The sequence below is a fragment of the Pseudonaja textilis genome, chromosome Z (genome assembly GCF_049901715.1).
Source record: "Pseudonaja textilis isolate UNSWEBS1 chromosome Z, rPseTex1.2, whole genome shotgun sequence".
In the NCBI taxonomy this organism is placed as follows: Eukaryota; Metazoa; Chordata; class Lepidosauria; order Squamata; family Elapidae; genus Pseudonaja; species Pseudonaja textilis.
Window position 1 is genome coordinate 29,226,390 of NC_142008.1, and position 13,109 is coordinate 29,239,498.

At 34.6% G+C, this 13,109-nt stretch overlaps 1 protein-coding gene across 4 annotated transcripts in view; it reads right to left on the minus strand.

Moving 5' to 3' along the window:
• SLC25A13 (solute carrier family 25 member 13) overlaps window positions 1–13,109 on the minus strand; it is a 161,018-nt gene that overhangs the window by 50,775 nt on the left and 97,134 nt on the right. For all 4 annotated transcript variants that reach the window (XM_026706298.2, XM_087915821.1, XM_087915822.1 and 1 more), the window contains 2 exons: window positions 6,597–6,743; window positions 381–519 (listed from right to left, as the gene is read on the minus strand). In XM_026706298.2, the coding sequence (XP_026562083.2) occupies window positions 381–519; window positions 6,597–6,743 (286 nt within the window). The remainder of the gene's footprint in view (window positions 1–380; window positions 520–6,596; window positions 6,744–13,109) is intronic.

Sequence of the window (13,109 nt, forward strand, 5' to 3'; positions counted from 1 at the left end):
AGGTCACTTTAATAGGCTGCCAATCTGGCATCAACCCTAGGAAGTTTTTATACTTGAAAAACATATTTGCATTCACTGTTCACTCGTTGTGCAGCCCTATTTAAGAACTATGATCTTTAAAAATAAAAAGTTAAGTCAAAGTAGATTGACCAGTTAATTGTAACAGATGAGTGCAACTGGAAAAAAGGAAAGCACACAAATAATAGTCACGTGGAATTATTTTTACGTTCAGAAAATATTTTTTATATTATTTATCATGTAATATCAGATGAGGGAAATGTTTATCAATCTTTACCTATCCCACTGACATCTTGAAAAGATGAGGAAAATGGAACATCTCTCCCCACCCCTTAAAAATTCATTATTGAATTGCAACTAACCTTTGGTAACTTCCACTTTTTTTCTATGTCCAGCCAAAGTACTATAGATTTTTCTAATAAGTTCCATATTATTAAGAAGGCTATTAAATCCATTAAAATAGGAAAAACTGACTTGATGAGAAGTAGTACCTCCAGCAGCCTAGAACAGAGCAAGTAATGAGAAAAGCAGGAAGAGAAAAAGAAGATATTAGATTGAAGTTTTTATTTCAATCATATAATTTGAATATATTTCAAGTACGGGGGAGGGCTTCTGGAAGACACCAATGGAAGAAGAAAAGGATTTTTAAAATACAAAATTTAAAAAAGACCATAATAGATTCTTAGGTTACTGAAGTTAATCATGACCAGCATACAAACTTTCCCCCCTGTTCCAGTGAAACCTAAACAAATACATATGCAGAATTATAACAACATAGCCAGTGATAATTTACAGAGTTCAAGTTTCAATTCTGTTGCAGTCAAAAAATATTATAGTGTGCTTTATTTCCTTTAATGAGCAAATATTAACAGTTTAAAAATGCAAATAAATGTACATATATTAGAGTACATAATTGGGGGAACTATAAAAATAAAATGATATGATAAAAAAGAGAAAGGGGGAATGTCGTTGTCTTAATATTTAAGTACAGAGAATATAATAAACAATAATGAAACATTTCTTAAGATTTTTCAAGCTTTGCTTTTACAACTGAGTCATTTATTTAAAAGAAATCATATCTTTAAAATACATGTTTTAAAGATCCCACTTTAATAAAACATTAGGCTTCCTTGCAACTTGAATATATTTTCAGTATCTATCAGACATCCCCAACTGAATAATTCTGAAAGGTAAGGCATCATATATTGCTTTTCCCAAAATACAGAACAGTTATGTTTTTGCCATAAACTTTTTAAACAAGGTATGGTAATTCCAGAATAAAATGAGGCAATTTGTCTATCAGTAATAATTTTTGAAAAATTCACATTAATGAAAAGTCTTGCATACAACATAAATATAAATGTCATGCTTCTCAAAATGTAAAACTGTGGCCCAGCAAATATCATCCTCTTTCTATGAGATATAGCAGTGATCAGCAGCTTCAGAATTATATAATACAAAAAGAAATGCTTGCTAAATTGATAAAATAAATATCCTCAGATATAAAGAGATTGCAAGCTGTATTACATATGGAATATTGCAAAAATGTATGTTTTTTCTGGGGTGGCAAAGTTCTCTTTTTATTCCCCACCCCTGAAACATATATACAATTTCCAACATGAATGTACTTTACAATTAATCAGGCCATAGGCATATCCAGCAAGTTTTCAATTACTGCTTCTTCAAAGTCTCAAAAAAGGTCTTTCTTTACACTGTTACCTGAATTCCTTAAACTGGAACCACAAGGATTGAAACTTGAACTCTCATGCCTTCAAATCAAATACTCAACTACTAAGCTACGGACCTTGAACAAAAGGAATCAGGTTGAACAGGGCTATGAAAACTTTTTTAAGTCAGAGGACCGAATTCCAAGCAGGTAGATGACTTTCCTGCCACATATGGGCCAACAAATGTGAATCCTGTCCAAATCTATTTTTGCTGAAACTTAAAATGCATTTCTATGGACATGATATATAAATCAAAAGCATTAGTTCCCCTGGACCATGTATATCTTGCATAGATAAACAGCAAAAATCAAATGTATAAATTTAAATAAAATTTATCAATATACACTAAAATTATTGGTCATTTAGCCTATGCTTGGCTTCAGTGGTAAATACTGATTAAAAAGTATATGTAACTTTATGTTCCTTCCTTGAGAATCAGCAGTTTTTAACATCAAGGCTGTTTTAATTAGATATGTCATAGAATTCAAATAAGACTCCCTAAATACTTGTTTGACTATCATACCACTTAAGGACTATGAAATGACCATTTGGCTGAATGTTTGCATTTAACTACATTCTATAGTGTCTTCAAAGTGTCTTAATGAAATAACATTCATTCAATCATAAGTCCTGGGCTCCAGAACTTTCTCCTTTAATTTCTTAACCATAAAACATAGCAGCTGTTTCTACGGTAATTTATATTTATTAATTATATTTAAATCAAATGCTCAACTACTAAGCTAGGAATCCAAATTCCAACTAGTTACATAATATTTCTGCCATATGTATCCAATGTGTATCCAATATATCAAGATAACCTCTTTTATATAATTTATTAAAGATATTATTATGTTTAATATCAACTCAGATTTTGAAAGCCTAAATAATTTTTGAATTAAAAAATCTCAACTCTTTGTATATAGAATTCATCTTCAAAAACCGACCAGTTAAGTTAATTCATAGTTGGTACTATTCTCTGCTAAAAATATATAAATTGTAACCTTTCTCAACTTAGTTGTGGGGATTGTACAGGAAGAAAACTATCAGTATATGTTTGGTGGAAATGCCCAAGCAGTCATTACTTTTGGACAAAAGTATTTGAGAAAACTAGAAAGATCACAAAATAACTTTTGACAATAAATCCAGTCACATATTTTTTCATCCTTGTACCATCTCTTATTTTTTTGACTGATATTTTTCATACGACAAAGTATTGAATTTTTTTGCTTTGATAAGTGGAAATTTTTACAGACTAGTAAAGTAAAATCTTTACAGAATAGTAAATAACTTTATGACTAAGGGCAGGTTTAATTAAATTTGGTCATTTATTTCTTAACTATTATAATGAAAGTTTCCTAATACATTAGCCTTGTTTACAGAAATACTACGATTAAAACATGTATATTAAATTAACTACATTTTTCTTTAATCTTACAGAAAGAAAATAGTTCCAATGATTTTAAATTTTGATTTTGTTTCATTTTTAGTTTTCCTTTTTAAATTCGGTGGGGGGTTTGTCTTTGTCATTATGTTTTCTTAGTTTAATTTAAGAAGTCTTATTTTTATACTATTATACATACATAATTTATATACCAATATACAGTGTGTGTGTGTGTGTGTGTGTGTGTGTATGTGTGTGTATAAAAATTCAACTTATACTGGGATATTGCTATTTTAGGTTCTGACTAAAAGACACTATTAACAGAATAATTTTGTTCCTTACTCCCTCCCCCCCCAAAAAAAAATCAAAGGAAGAACAGAAATATAATATAGATAGATGCATTAGAAGATGGTTGCTATGTTACTACTGTAGCCCAAAGAAACTAAATGTGAAGCTGATGATATATTTTACCTTTAAAAATCTATGATAAATAGGTTTTATAATAAGTTCCTTGGTAAGCACTGCATTATTTTTAAAAGAAAATAAACCTTTTTATGTTCAAAGGTATTGAAGTATATTGCGAATGAATGTACATAATTCTTAAGTCTACATAGGTTCATTCTTGTGACGCTAAATTTTTTCAAAGAATTTTGAATTAGGGACTTTGTCACAATCTTATAAAAGCTTTTTGGGAACATTTTCCCCATCCTGTTCTGCAATTTCTGCATCTCAATCTGTATTCTGATTGATGTGTTCCTACCAGGATATAATTAATCACTCTATCATAAATGATAAGGTTGTTTCAGTATTCCACTTTTTGTTTTCCAATCTCACCAGAGTGTGTGCCTTATTAGGTACGTTGGTATGAACATAATTTTTCAGAAACATACAACATTCTATAGAATGGCTAAATTTAATAATCTTTAAAAAGAACAGAAACAACAAAGTCTGTAATACTATTAAGTGTGAAATGCTATGTATGCTCAGAATTCTAAGTGACAGAATGTTTAAAGAAAGAATGAGCGAGTTTGCCTTAAAATTAATAGAAAAAACAATTAATTATAAATCAAACTTTCCTAATGTAATATATACATATATTGTAATCGATATCTTTTTTAGACAGCATGGCCAATGAAAGTGTGAATTGAAAAGCTAAGGTAAATTAGGTAAATTGGCAATTTACCTAATTAGGTAAATTAGGTAAATTGGCATTATAGGAGACATTTTAGTCTTGAGGAGCAAAAAGGATATGATGGAATTTTTTCCAAATAATATATTTTACTTAAAGCTTATGACTTTTATAAAAATTTGTAGTTGGGAAAGGTGCTATTAACTCCTTCAAAGAAACTGGCAATAAAAGAAGTATTCCACAGCCATCTTGCACCTACAAATAAAAAGCCCAGTGAAAGAGAGTTGCATTTACAAAATCCAGTTATGCAATCTAGAACTCCCAGAATCATAAGCACTAGTTCCCATTTAGATCATTTGACCTTTTAACTTATGGAAGATCTAAAAATGAAGGTAAACTGTCAAGCTGGAGGACATATCTTAGTTTTCTCAAAAAACTACAGCCTGATGTTCAAAGAATGGACTTTGAATCATATAAAAGGGAGAAACAGTTATTCTAACAAAGGTGTCTTCCTGATATATAGCAATAGCACTTAGACTTATATACCGCTTTATAGTGTTTTACAGCCCTCTTTAAGCGGTTTACAGAGTCAGCCTATTGCCCCTAACAATTTGGGTCCTCATTTTACCCACTTCGGAAGGATGGGAGGCTGAGTCAACCTTGATCCTGGTGGGATTCAATCTGCCAAATTGCAGTAGAAGTAGCTTGCAGTACTGCACTCTAACCACTACGCCACCGAGGCTCTATATATGATATGATATATGAACTTCAGTTCCCAGAATTGTCAGAGTGGTATTATTGAAATCCTGGAGGTTGAAATCCACACTTCTAAATAAAAATGCCTGGATTTTATATAGGTAGTGTTTGCTTAAGAACAATAAGTTACTCCAGAATTTTGTTTGTAAATCATTGTAGTGTTAAGTTACCATTTGACCTGATGCTATTTTATGATCATTTTTACAATAGTCACAAAGTGAATCAGTATTTCAGTCATTGAAGAAATCCCACAGTTGTTAAGCAAGGCATGGGGTTATTAAGTAAGTCCATTCTTTCTAATGGTCATTTTACCCAAATATAATACAAATGTTATTTGATTTTGATAATTATTCAAATCTTTTTTTTAAAAATAACACATATACACACAGTTGCTGTTAGTATAGAAGTGCACACCTGAATATCTGTCATAGACTTCCTGTTTTCCAGAATAAAAAATGGTAAAATAAACCCAAATACTATCCTAGCTCTAATCTATTGGCAGTGCTATCTACTCTGTTCTTTGCCAAACATTGCTATAAACCACTATCCTAGGGTGATCCATTTGACCAATACTTGGCTTTCAGCTCCCCAGATTCTCATTTCAACATGGTTATTGCTGAAAATTTTGGGAATTGGTTCTACATAGAAACTCCTAAATTGGTGTTTGAATATGTATAAATTTGGGGATTTGGTATTATTATAGCAAACTATTATAACTCTTTTAAAGAATCAATTGATTTTAAGAGGAAAGTACAGATTTTTTTAAGTAAAATATTGTGTATTTTTAATAATGCTCTTAGGAAAAGACTGGGAAACAGATAACATGGAAATAGTTTCATGTAAAAGTTTTAAATGGTATGGTGATCTTTTTTTCTAGTAGGTTGCAAAATGTAAATGAAAGTTGTTTTTTTTTTACAATAAGCAGAAACAACTGCCAGAAAATGAAATATTATTCTTCAATCCTATTTAAGATCAGATGTAAATCAGTTACACTTCTACAATTACTATTAATGTTAATATCTATCATATTATATCAATGTAAAACATTATGCAAAGTTTCACACAATGTGCAATTTAAAAAGTAAAATATATCAAAACATGCAAAACATGTGGGAACTTCCAGCTTGCCATCCATTTTTCAAATTAGTTCCTAGTGCTGCATTAATTGCCAATCTGTGAGTAAGCAAAAAGTTAAGTCTTAGAGAAACTAAGTTGCATGCATATGTGTCCCAACAGGGGAATGAATGAAATTCATTTGTTGAGACAGCACAATAATTTTACCCTGATGGTTCTAGAGGTCGTCTGATACAGCTCAAGTATGCTGGCCAAAATTCTGGACCTAAAGAAAAATACCACAGTCTTATGGGAAAGAAAACCTAACATAACTACCTAAATAGATTTATCATATATAAATTTCTATTGCATTCAAATCTGGATTATGAATACTTGCAAAAATTAAAAAAAGAGAAAATTAACTTTGAAATAGATATTCACTCTCTGTTTCTTTTTCCATATATTTGTCTCAATAAGATGACCAAAAAAAACCAAGGTGTCATCCATATATACTAAACAGCAGATAACTTACAGCTACTAGACATTCTTCAACAAAAGGTGTTAACATATGAGGTCGGATAGTGACCATAATATCCCTGAAGTCAATGGCTGTGACTCTTCCAGCTTGAGAATTGTCTCGTTGCACAAATGCTTGCTTTGCATGTTCCAACTGTATTTCCTATAAAACATAAAAAATAGTTAAATCTCATCTCTATCTGTTATTTTCTGCTTTTTCAATTTATTTTCACAAAAAACAGAACATAATTAATCAACAGTCAAGAACTTCCTTCCATCTATTGTTGAATAAGCTACATCTCCTAAATAACTTGCAACATTGATTATTTCAGCTTCAGCTCTTAGGATTTTACAATTGTCCTTTCGAAGACATTTATTCCTTTATCATCTATATGTTGTGTTTAATTCTGAGAACAGCTTGAAAATCTGATCCATGCTGTAGATATTCAATCTGCCTCATAGCAGGAAGTTATTCAAAGTTTATTAACGCTTACAAAGATAGTATTTTTAGTAGGGGATTAATACAAACTGTGATTCAGAGTGGGCATGAACTTAAGTAGCACCTATTTTCAATCCCTTAAAACAAATACGTTTTTTCTAAGAAAGACACAACAGCTCCACAAGTCCAGGAAATATTACAATTTCTTTAGGAAGCTGGAACACCCATTCATGTTTTAACTTACCCCTTTCTATTCAAATCTGGATGTGGTTAAGTACTTTTATTTTCATCACAGAACTAAGCTTAATTGAAGTTACATCTTTTTATTAATACCCATGTAATGATGCTTACAATTTATTTGTCAGTACAAGCCAATCTGTAGTTTTATTTTATAATAAATTAAAGCAGTTTTCATAGTATGTATCCCAAAGTGCTTTATTCCACGAGTAAAGCATCACTCATAGAATCTTATATATATAAAAGCGAAATACCACTCACACATCAAAAAATTTCCAGAACTGTAAAGCCTACAAACTTGAAATTAGGCACGTATGTTCCTCTTGGCTTCTAGGTGCTCACTAAGAAAGAATTTTTCACAATGACCATCAGAGTATTAGTATTTTGTATATTATTATTAACACGCTCTGATGCTAAGGAGTTCTACTCCATCTACCCACCTGAAAAGAAATCTGTTCCAAATGCAAAACACAAGAAGAGGAAAGGAGTTTCAGTTTTAATTTCACAGCAGCAACTAGCTTTAGTGCAGAACAGTTGAGCTAAGCCGCGCCCAAGCTTCTTGCTGTCTCTTTCTTACTCACACAGTAAATACTGTTTCAGTTACCTCAACTCTGTCACACACTGACAGGATGTTAGCCAGATGAATGCCGATGGATGTTGGTAGGCAGAGGCAGAATTTCCCCTACTTATTTTCCTCCCCCAAAACTAAGCCCAACTACATAGTTCATAGCGAAGCACAGGTATCGAGCTATTGGTGCATGTAACCTAATGCAAGCACTCATCTGAGGCTATATTTTTTAGATTTATTGAAATCCACTCAGCCATGACAGAAAATAACAAAAGGTACAATATTTAAATTAGCAACCAACGCACACAAAAATTCTCTTTTTCAGTATTTAAGAAGCAAGATATAATTCAATGAAGTCTAAATTAGCAAGATTTTAGCAAGATGTTCAGCACTATTTGCTTTCTGCTAAAACCAATAAATCCAGTCTGGCCCATAGGAATCAAAAAATATCACTAGCACTTGTGATATCCCCATATAGATAGGGGGAGCTTAATCCTTTTTCTTTTCTTTTTAAGAATAAAAGCAAAGTGGAAATAATGGCCAAATTCAAATATTTACTATACTTCACTAGATTTTAGAATAACTTAATCAAGCCTTTTTGAATCCTCATATGATTTTAGAACATCGTGCAATATTACCAATCCTGGTAATTCAATCTTGAGGTTGACTCAGCCTTCAGTCTAAGGTCTGTAAAATGAAGGCCCAGATTGTGTGGAGACAATATGTAAATAATGCTGACACTGTAAACTACTCAGAAAGTGCTATAAAGCACTATGGGGTGGAATATAAGTCTAAGTCTACTATTATTTTATGACTTTTAAAAATATTTACAAATATATGCTTTTATAATATCCCATTCTGAGATGCTCGTTGTTGATAATACTTATCAATGGGAACTAATAATATGCAGCAGTGGGAATAGCTGTGCTTAGTCAAGTGAGCTCTAATCAATTAAAACATCAATTATGACTAAACTTAATTTTTCAGCCTGGATAGTGCAAAAGCTCTGTAAATTATAGCAAGAAAAAGGACAAATTTGCACCTCAGGTCCTATAGTCATCAGTAAATACATTTTGAATAAACACTTATTGTGCCTTTTAGGTACAGTATTCAGACTGTGGACATCAAAGAATGAAGCTATTTTTAAAGTCATGTAGAGGATTATATCACCTGCAGTTGACAGAATATTTATCAAGCTGTTTATGTTGTTACAGAAAGCAGTTTTCATTTTTTCCCTCTTTTCTTCTCTTAATCTTTTCTTGCAATGCCAGCTTAAGCTATACTTCACTGATTTCACTTACACCTACCTTTTTGTACATGGTGGGGAACATCCCATAGCAGTGGCAGAAAGTAAGGTATTAGGAATAACTGATAAGGCTTCTCTGAATTTCCAATCAAATGATCCTAGCAATTATAGATACATTTTGTGCTTTTACAATTAACCAATTAAGAGATAAGAATGTTTGTCATAAACACACCACAAAAGATTAGATGTTCAGCATTTAACACATCCAAAATTAGATTTTAAGAATCAGATAAATGAATACATTTGTATTTTGAACCATTCTGAATTTTCTAGAGGTAACAACTATCCTATCCCTCTAGAGACATCATTTGTCTTTTAAAGGGGATAAGTAAAACATCAGGTTGTTTGCCTGTAGCTAACACTATTCGACTGATGTTGCTTATTTGCAGGTCACATTACCTGCAATTCAAAAATGGCATAAATACATACATACATACATACATACATACATACATACATACATACATACATACATATATATTCTGAGGTTTGTTTTCTGAGGTTTTCGCGGGTATTTGTATGTGGATCTTTGGTTATTCAGGTTTTCTCCCGCGTAAAATTGGAAGTAACTTGGCGACGTTTCAATGAAGTCTCATTTGTCATCTTCAGGCTTGTGTCTTCGGCTTTGTGCTTCTCAGAGTAATTTGAGCTTGCAGCTGCTTCTTCCTTTTAACTGCTAGTGGGGGTGTGACTTGATTGGGTGGGGGCTTGGCTTTGTTCTGATTGGCTGGGGGTGTGTTCTCATTGGTTGGGGTTTGGCTGTGTTCTGATTGGCTGGGGGTGTGTTCTGTTCAGGTGGGGGCTTGATTGTGCTCAGGTTAGTCTTAGTTGCTGGGGGATTTGAGCTGGTGAGATGTGATCCTGTTGTTTGGCTTCGTGTTCGTGCTCGTGCCACATTTTCATGGTGGGCGTCCGTTCGCTTCATGTATGGGTCAGAGGAGTTTGAAGCAGGTAGTGATGCAGCTGCAGTACAGCTTCTGGTCCGTGGTCGTGTCTCATCTTCTGTGTGGGTGTGAGTCTGCTTTCTACATGGAGGTGTGGTGGTAGCATCTTGTGTGGCTCTCGTGGGTGTGGATCTGGTGTCATTCTTCATGTTAGGTACTCATTTGTTAATGAGGGCGGGTTTCCAAATGGCTGGTAGGTGGGAGGTATCATCTTGTTTATTCAGGCTGTGTGGGCATTTTTCTATCTCTATGGCTTCTCTGATTATTCTGTTGTTGAAGTGTTCAGTTTTGGCGATAGTTCTGGTATTTTTAAAGTCAATCTCATGTCCTGTGGCTTTGAGGTGTTGGACCAGGGAAGAGGTCGGTTCTTCTTTTTTGATTGAGTTCTTGTGTTCTTCAATGCGTGCACTTATTCTTCTGTTGGTTTGTCCGATGTATGTGGTAGGGCAGGCGGTGCATGGGATTTTATATACTCCTTGGTTTTCTAACTCGATTCTGTCTTTAGGGTTTCTTAGGATGGTGGATATTTTTCTGTTTGTGCAAAATGCTGTCTTAATGTGTTTTTGAAGGATCTTGCTGATTTTGTCTGAAGTGCCATTTATATATAGGAGGAGGGCTTTGCCGTTCTCTTGTTCTCTGTCTTGGATTTTGGTTGGGGTTTCTTTTTGGATTAGGTGGGTAATCTTCTTTCTTTGGTTGTTAGTATGTTAGTGAGATTGCGTAGTTTGGTTTTTAGGTGTTGTTCATTGGCTAAGCATTTTGTTCTGGAGATGAGTGTCTTGGCTACGGAATTGATCTGTGCTGGGTGGTGGTGTAAGAGTGCATATAGATAGCGGTTTGTATGTGTTTTCTTCTGGTAGATGATGTGTCCTAGGGAGCCATTGGATTTTTTGTATACTAAGACATCTAGGAAGGGAAGTTGATTGTTAACTTTTGTTTCAATGGTGAATTGTATTTTGGGGTGTAGGCTGTTGAGGTGTGTGAGGAAGTTGTTCAGTATTTCTTTCCTGTGTGGCCAGATTATGAAGGTGTCATCTACGTATCTGAGCCAGAGTTTGGGTTTGTGATCATATTTTTCTAGAGCTTGTGTTTCAAAGTGTTCCATGTAGAGGTTTGCGATGACAGGTGAGAGGGGTGATCCCATGGGTGCTCCTTCTATTTGTTTGTATTTTTGTCCGTTGTAGGTGAAGTATGTATTGGATAGGCAGTGGTTGGTCAGATCTAGGGTGTGCTTGGGGGATTGTATTTGTTTTGGATGGCTGTCAAGGCTTCTTTTATAGGCACTTGGGTGAAGAGGGATATGACATCGAAGCTCACTAGTAGGTCGCTGGGCTGTAAGTTTTGTTTATGATCTCAATGAACTGGAATGAGTTTCTTACATGTGAGTTGATGGATTCTGCATAGGGCTGTAGTTGTTTGGTGAGAAATTTGGCTAGGTTTTGTAGAGGTGAGCCTATGGAGCTGACTATTGGTCTAAGTGGGGGTTCCTTCTTTGTGTATCTTGGGGAGACCATAAAGCTTAGGGCATCTGGATGATTTCTCTCTGGGTATGATTCTTTGCTGGATTTCTTTGCTGATGGGGGAGGCTTTTATTTTGGATCTGGTGGTTTTTTCTAGGTAGGTGGTGGGGTCTGTGTTTAGGGGTTTGTATGTGGGGTCTTGGAGTAGGTTGGTTAACTTGGTTTGGTAGTCAGATGTGTTCATAACCACTGTTGCATTGACCTTGTCTGCTGGTAGGATTATTATGCTGGTGTCTTCTTTCAGGTTAAGTAGTAAAGTTTGTTCTTCTTTGGATAAGTTGCTTTCGGGTGGTTTGCTGGTGCAGAGGATGTTGGTGATTTTGAGTCTGATTCTGTTAGCATCATCTGGGTTGGTTTTGGTCAGGCTGGTTTCAACTCTGCATATAATGGTTTCTGTGGGGATGTTGGCGTGGAATTTCAATTGGAGGCTTATGGGGATTAAATTTTGATCTCTGCAGTTGCATAGGAATGCGAGGTCACATAAAATGGAAGCTGTTTGGATTTCAAGTTTTTCATAACTCCTGGTCAGATGGTGGGTTTCCTCCCCGTAGAGGTGCAATATTTGTTTTCTGAGGTTTTTGCGGGTATTTGTATGTGGATCTTTGGTTATTCGGGTTTTCTCCCGCGTAAAATTGGAAGTAACTTGACGACTACTCCAAGACTCCACATACAAACCTATAAACACAGACCCAACCACATATCTGGAAAAAATAACCAGGAAGAAAATCATAACCAGCAACATGAGCTAAGAGATCCAACAGACAATCATCCCAAGAGAAAAATCTTCCAGATGCCCCAAACTATACGGACTCCCCAAAATACACAAAGAAGGCATACCTCTCAGATCCATAGTCAGCTCCAGAGGAGCACCACTACAAAACCTACCCAAACACCTAGCAAAGCAGCTACAGCCCCATGCTGAAGCACTAGCTTCATGTGTACAAAACTCATACCACCTCTTGGAAATGATCAAAGATCTACACGTGGAACAAAAAGATCTGCTTGTAAGTTTCGACATGGTTTCACTATTCACTCAAGTCCCAATAAAAGAAACCCTAGAAATCATCAAAAATAAATACCAACCACCCAAACACCTCATGGAACTAGCAGAATATTGCTTAACCAACACATATTTCATATACAAAGGACAAAGATACAAGCAAATTGAAGGAGCCCCTATGGGATCATCACTGTCACCCATCATTGCAAACCTGTTCATGGAAGAATTTGGATCCACAGCCCTAGCCAATGCCACCCACAAACCCAAACTATGGCTAAGATACATCAATGACACATTTGTGATTTGGCCCCATGGAAAAGAAAACCTAAACAATTTCCTAACATACCTAAACAGCACACACTCCAAAATCAAATTCGCCATGGAAACGGAAACAAACAAACAACTACTATTCCTAGATGTACTACAAAAAAACAGATGGCACACTAGGACACACCATATACCAGAAGAAAACACACACCAACCGCTACCCCAATGCCCAATCCCACCACCACCCA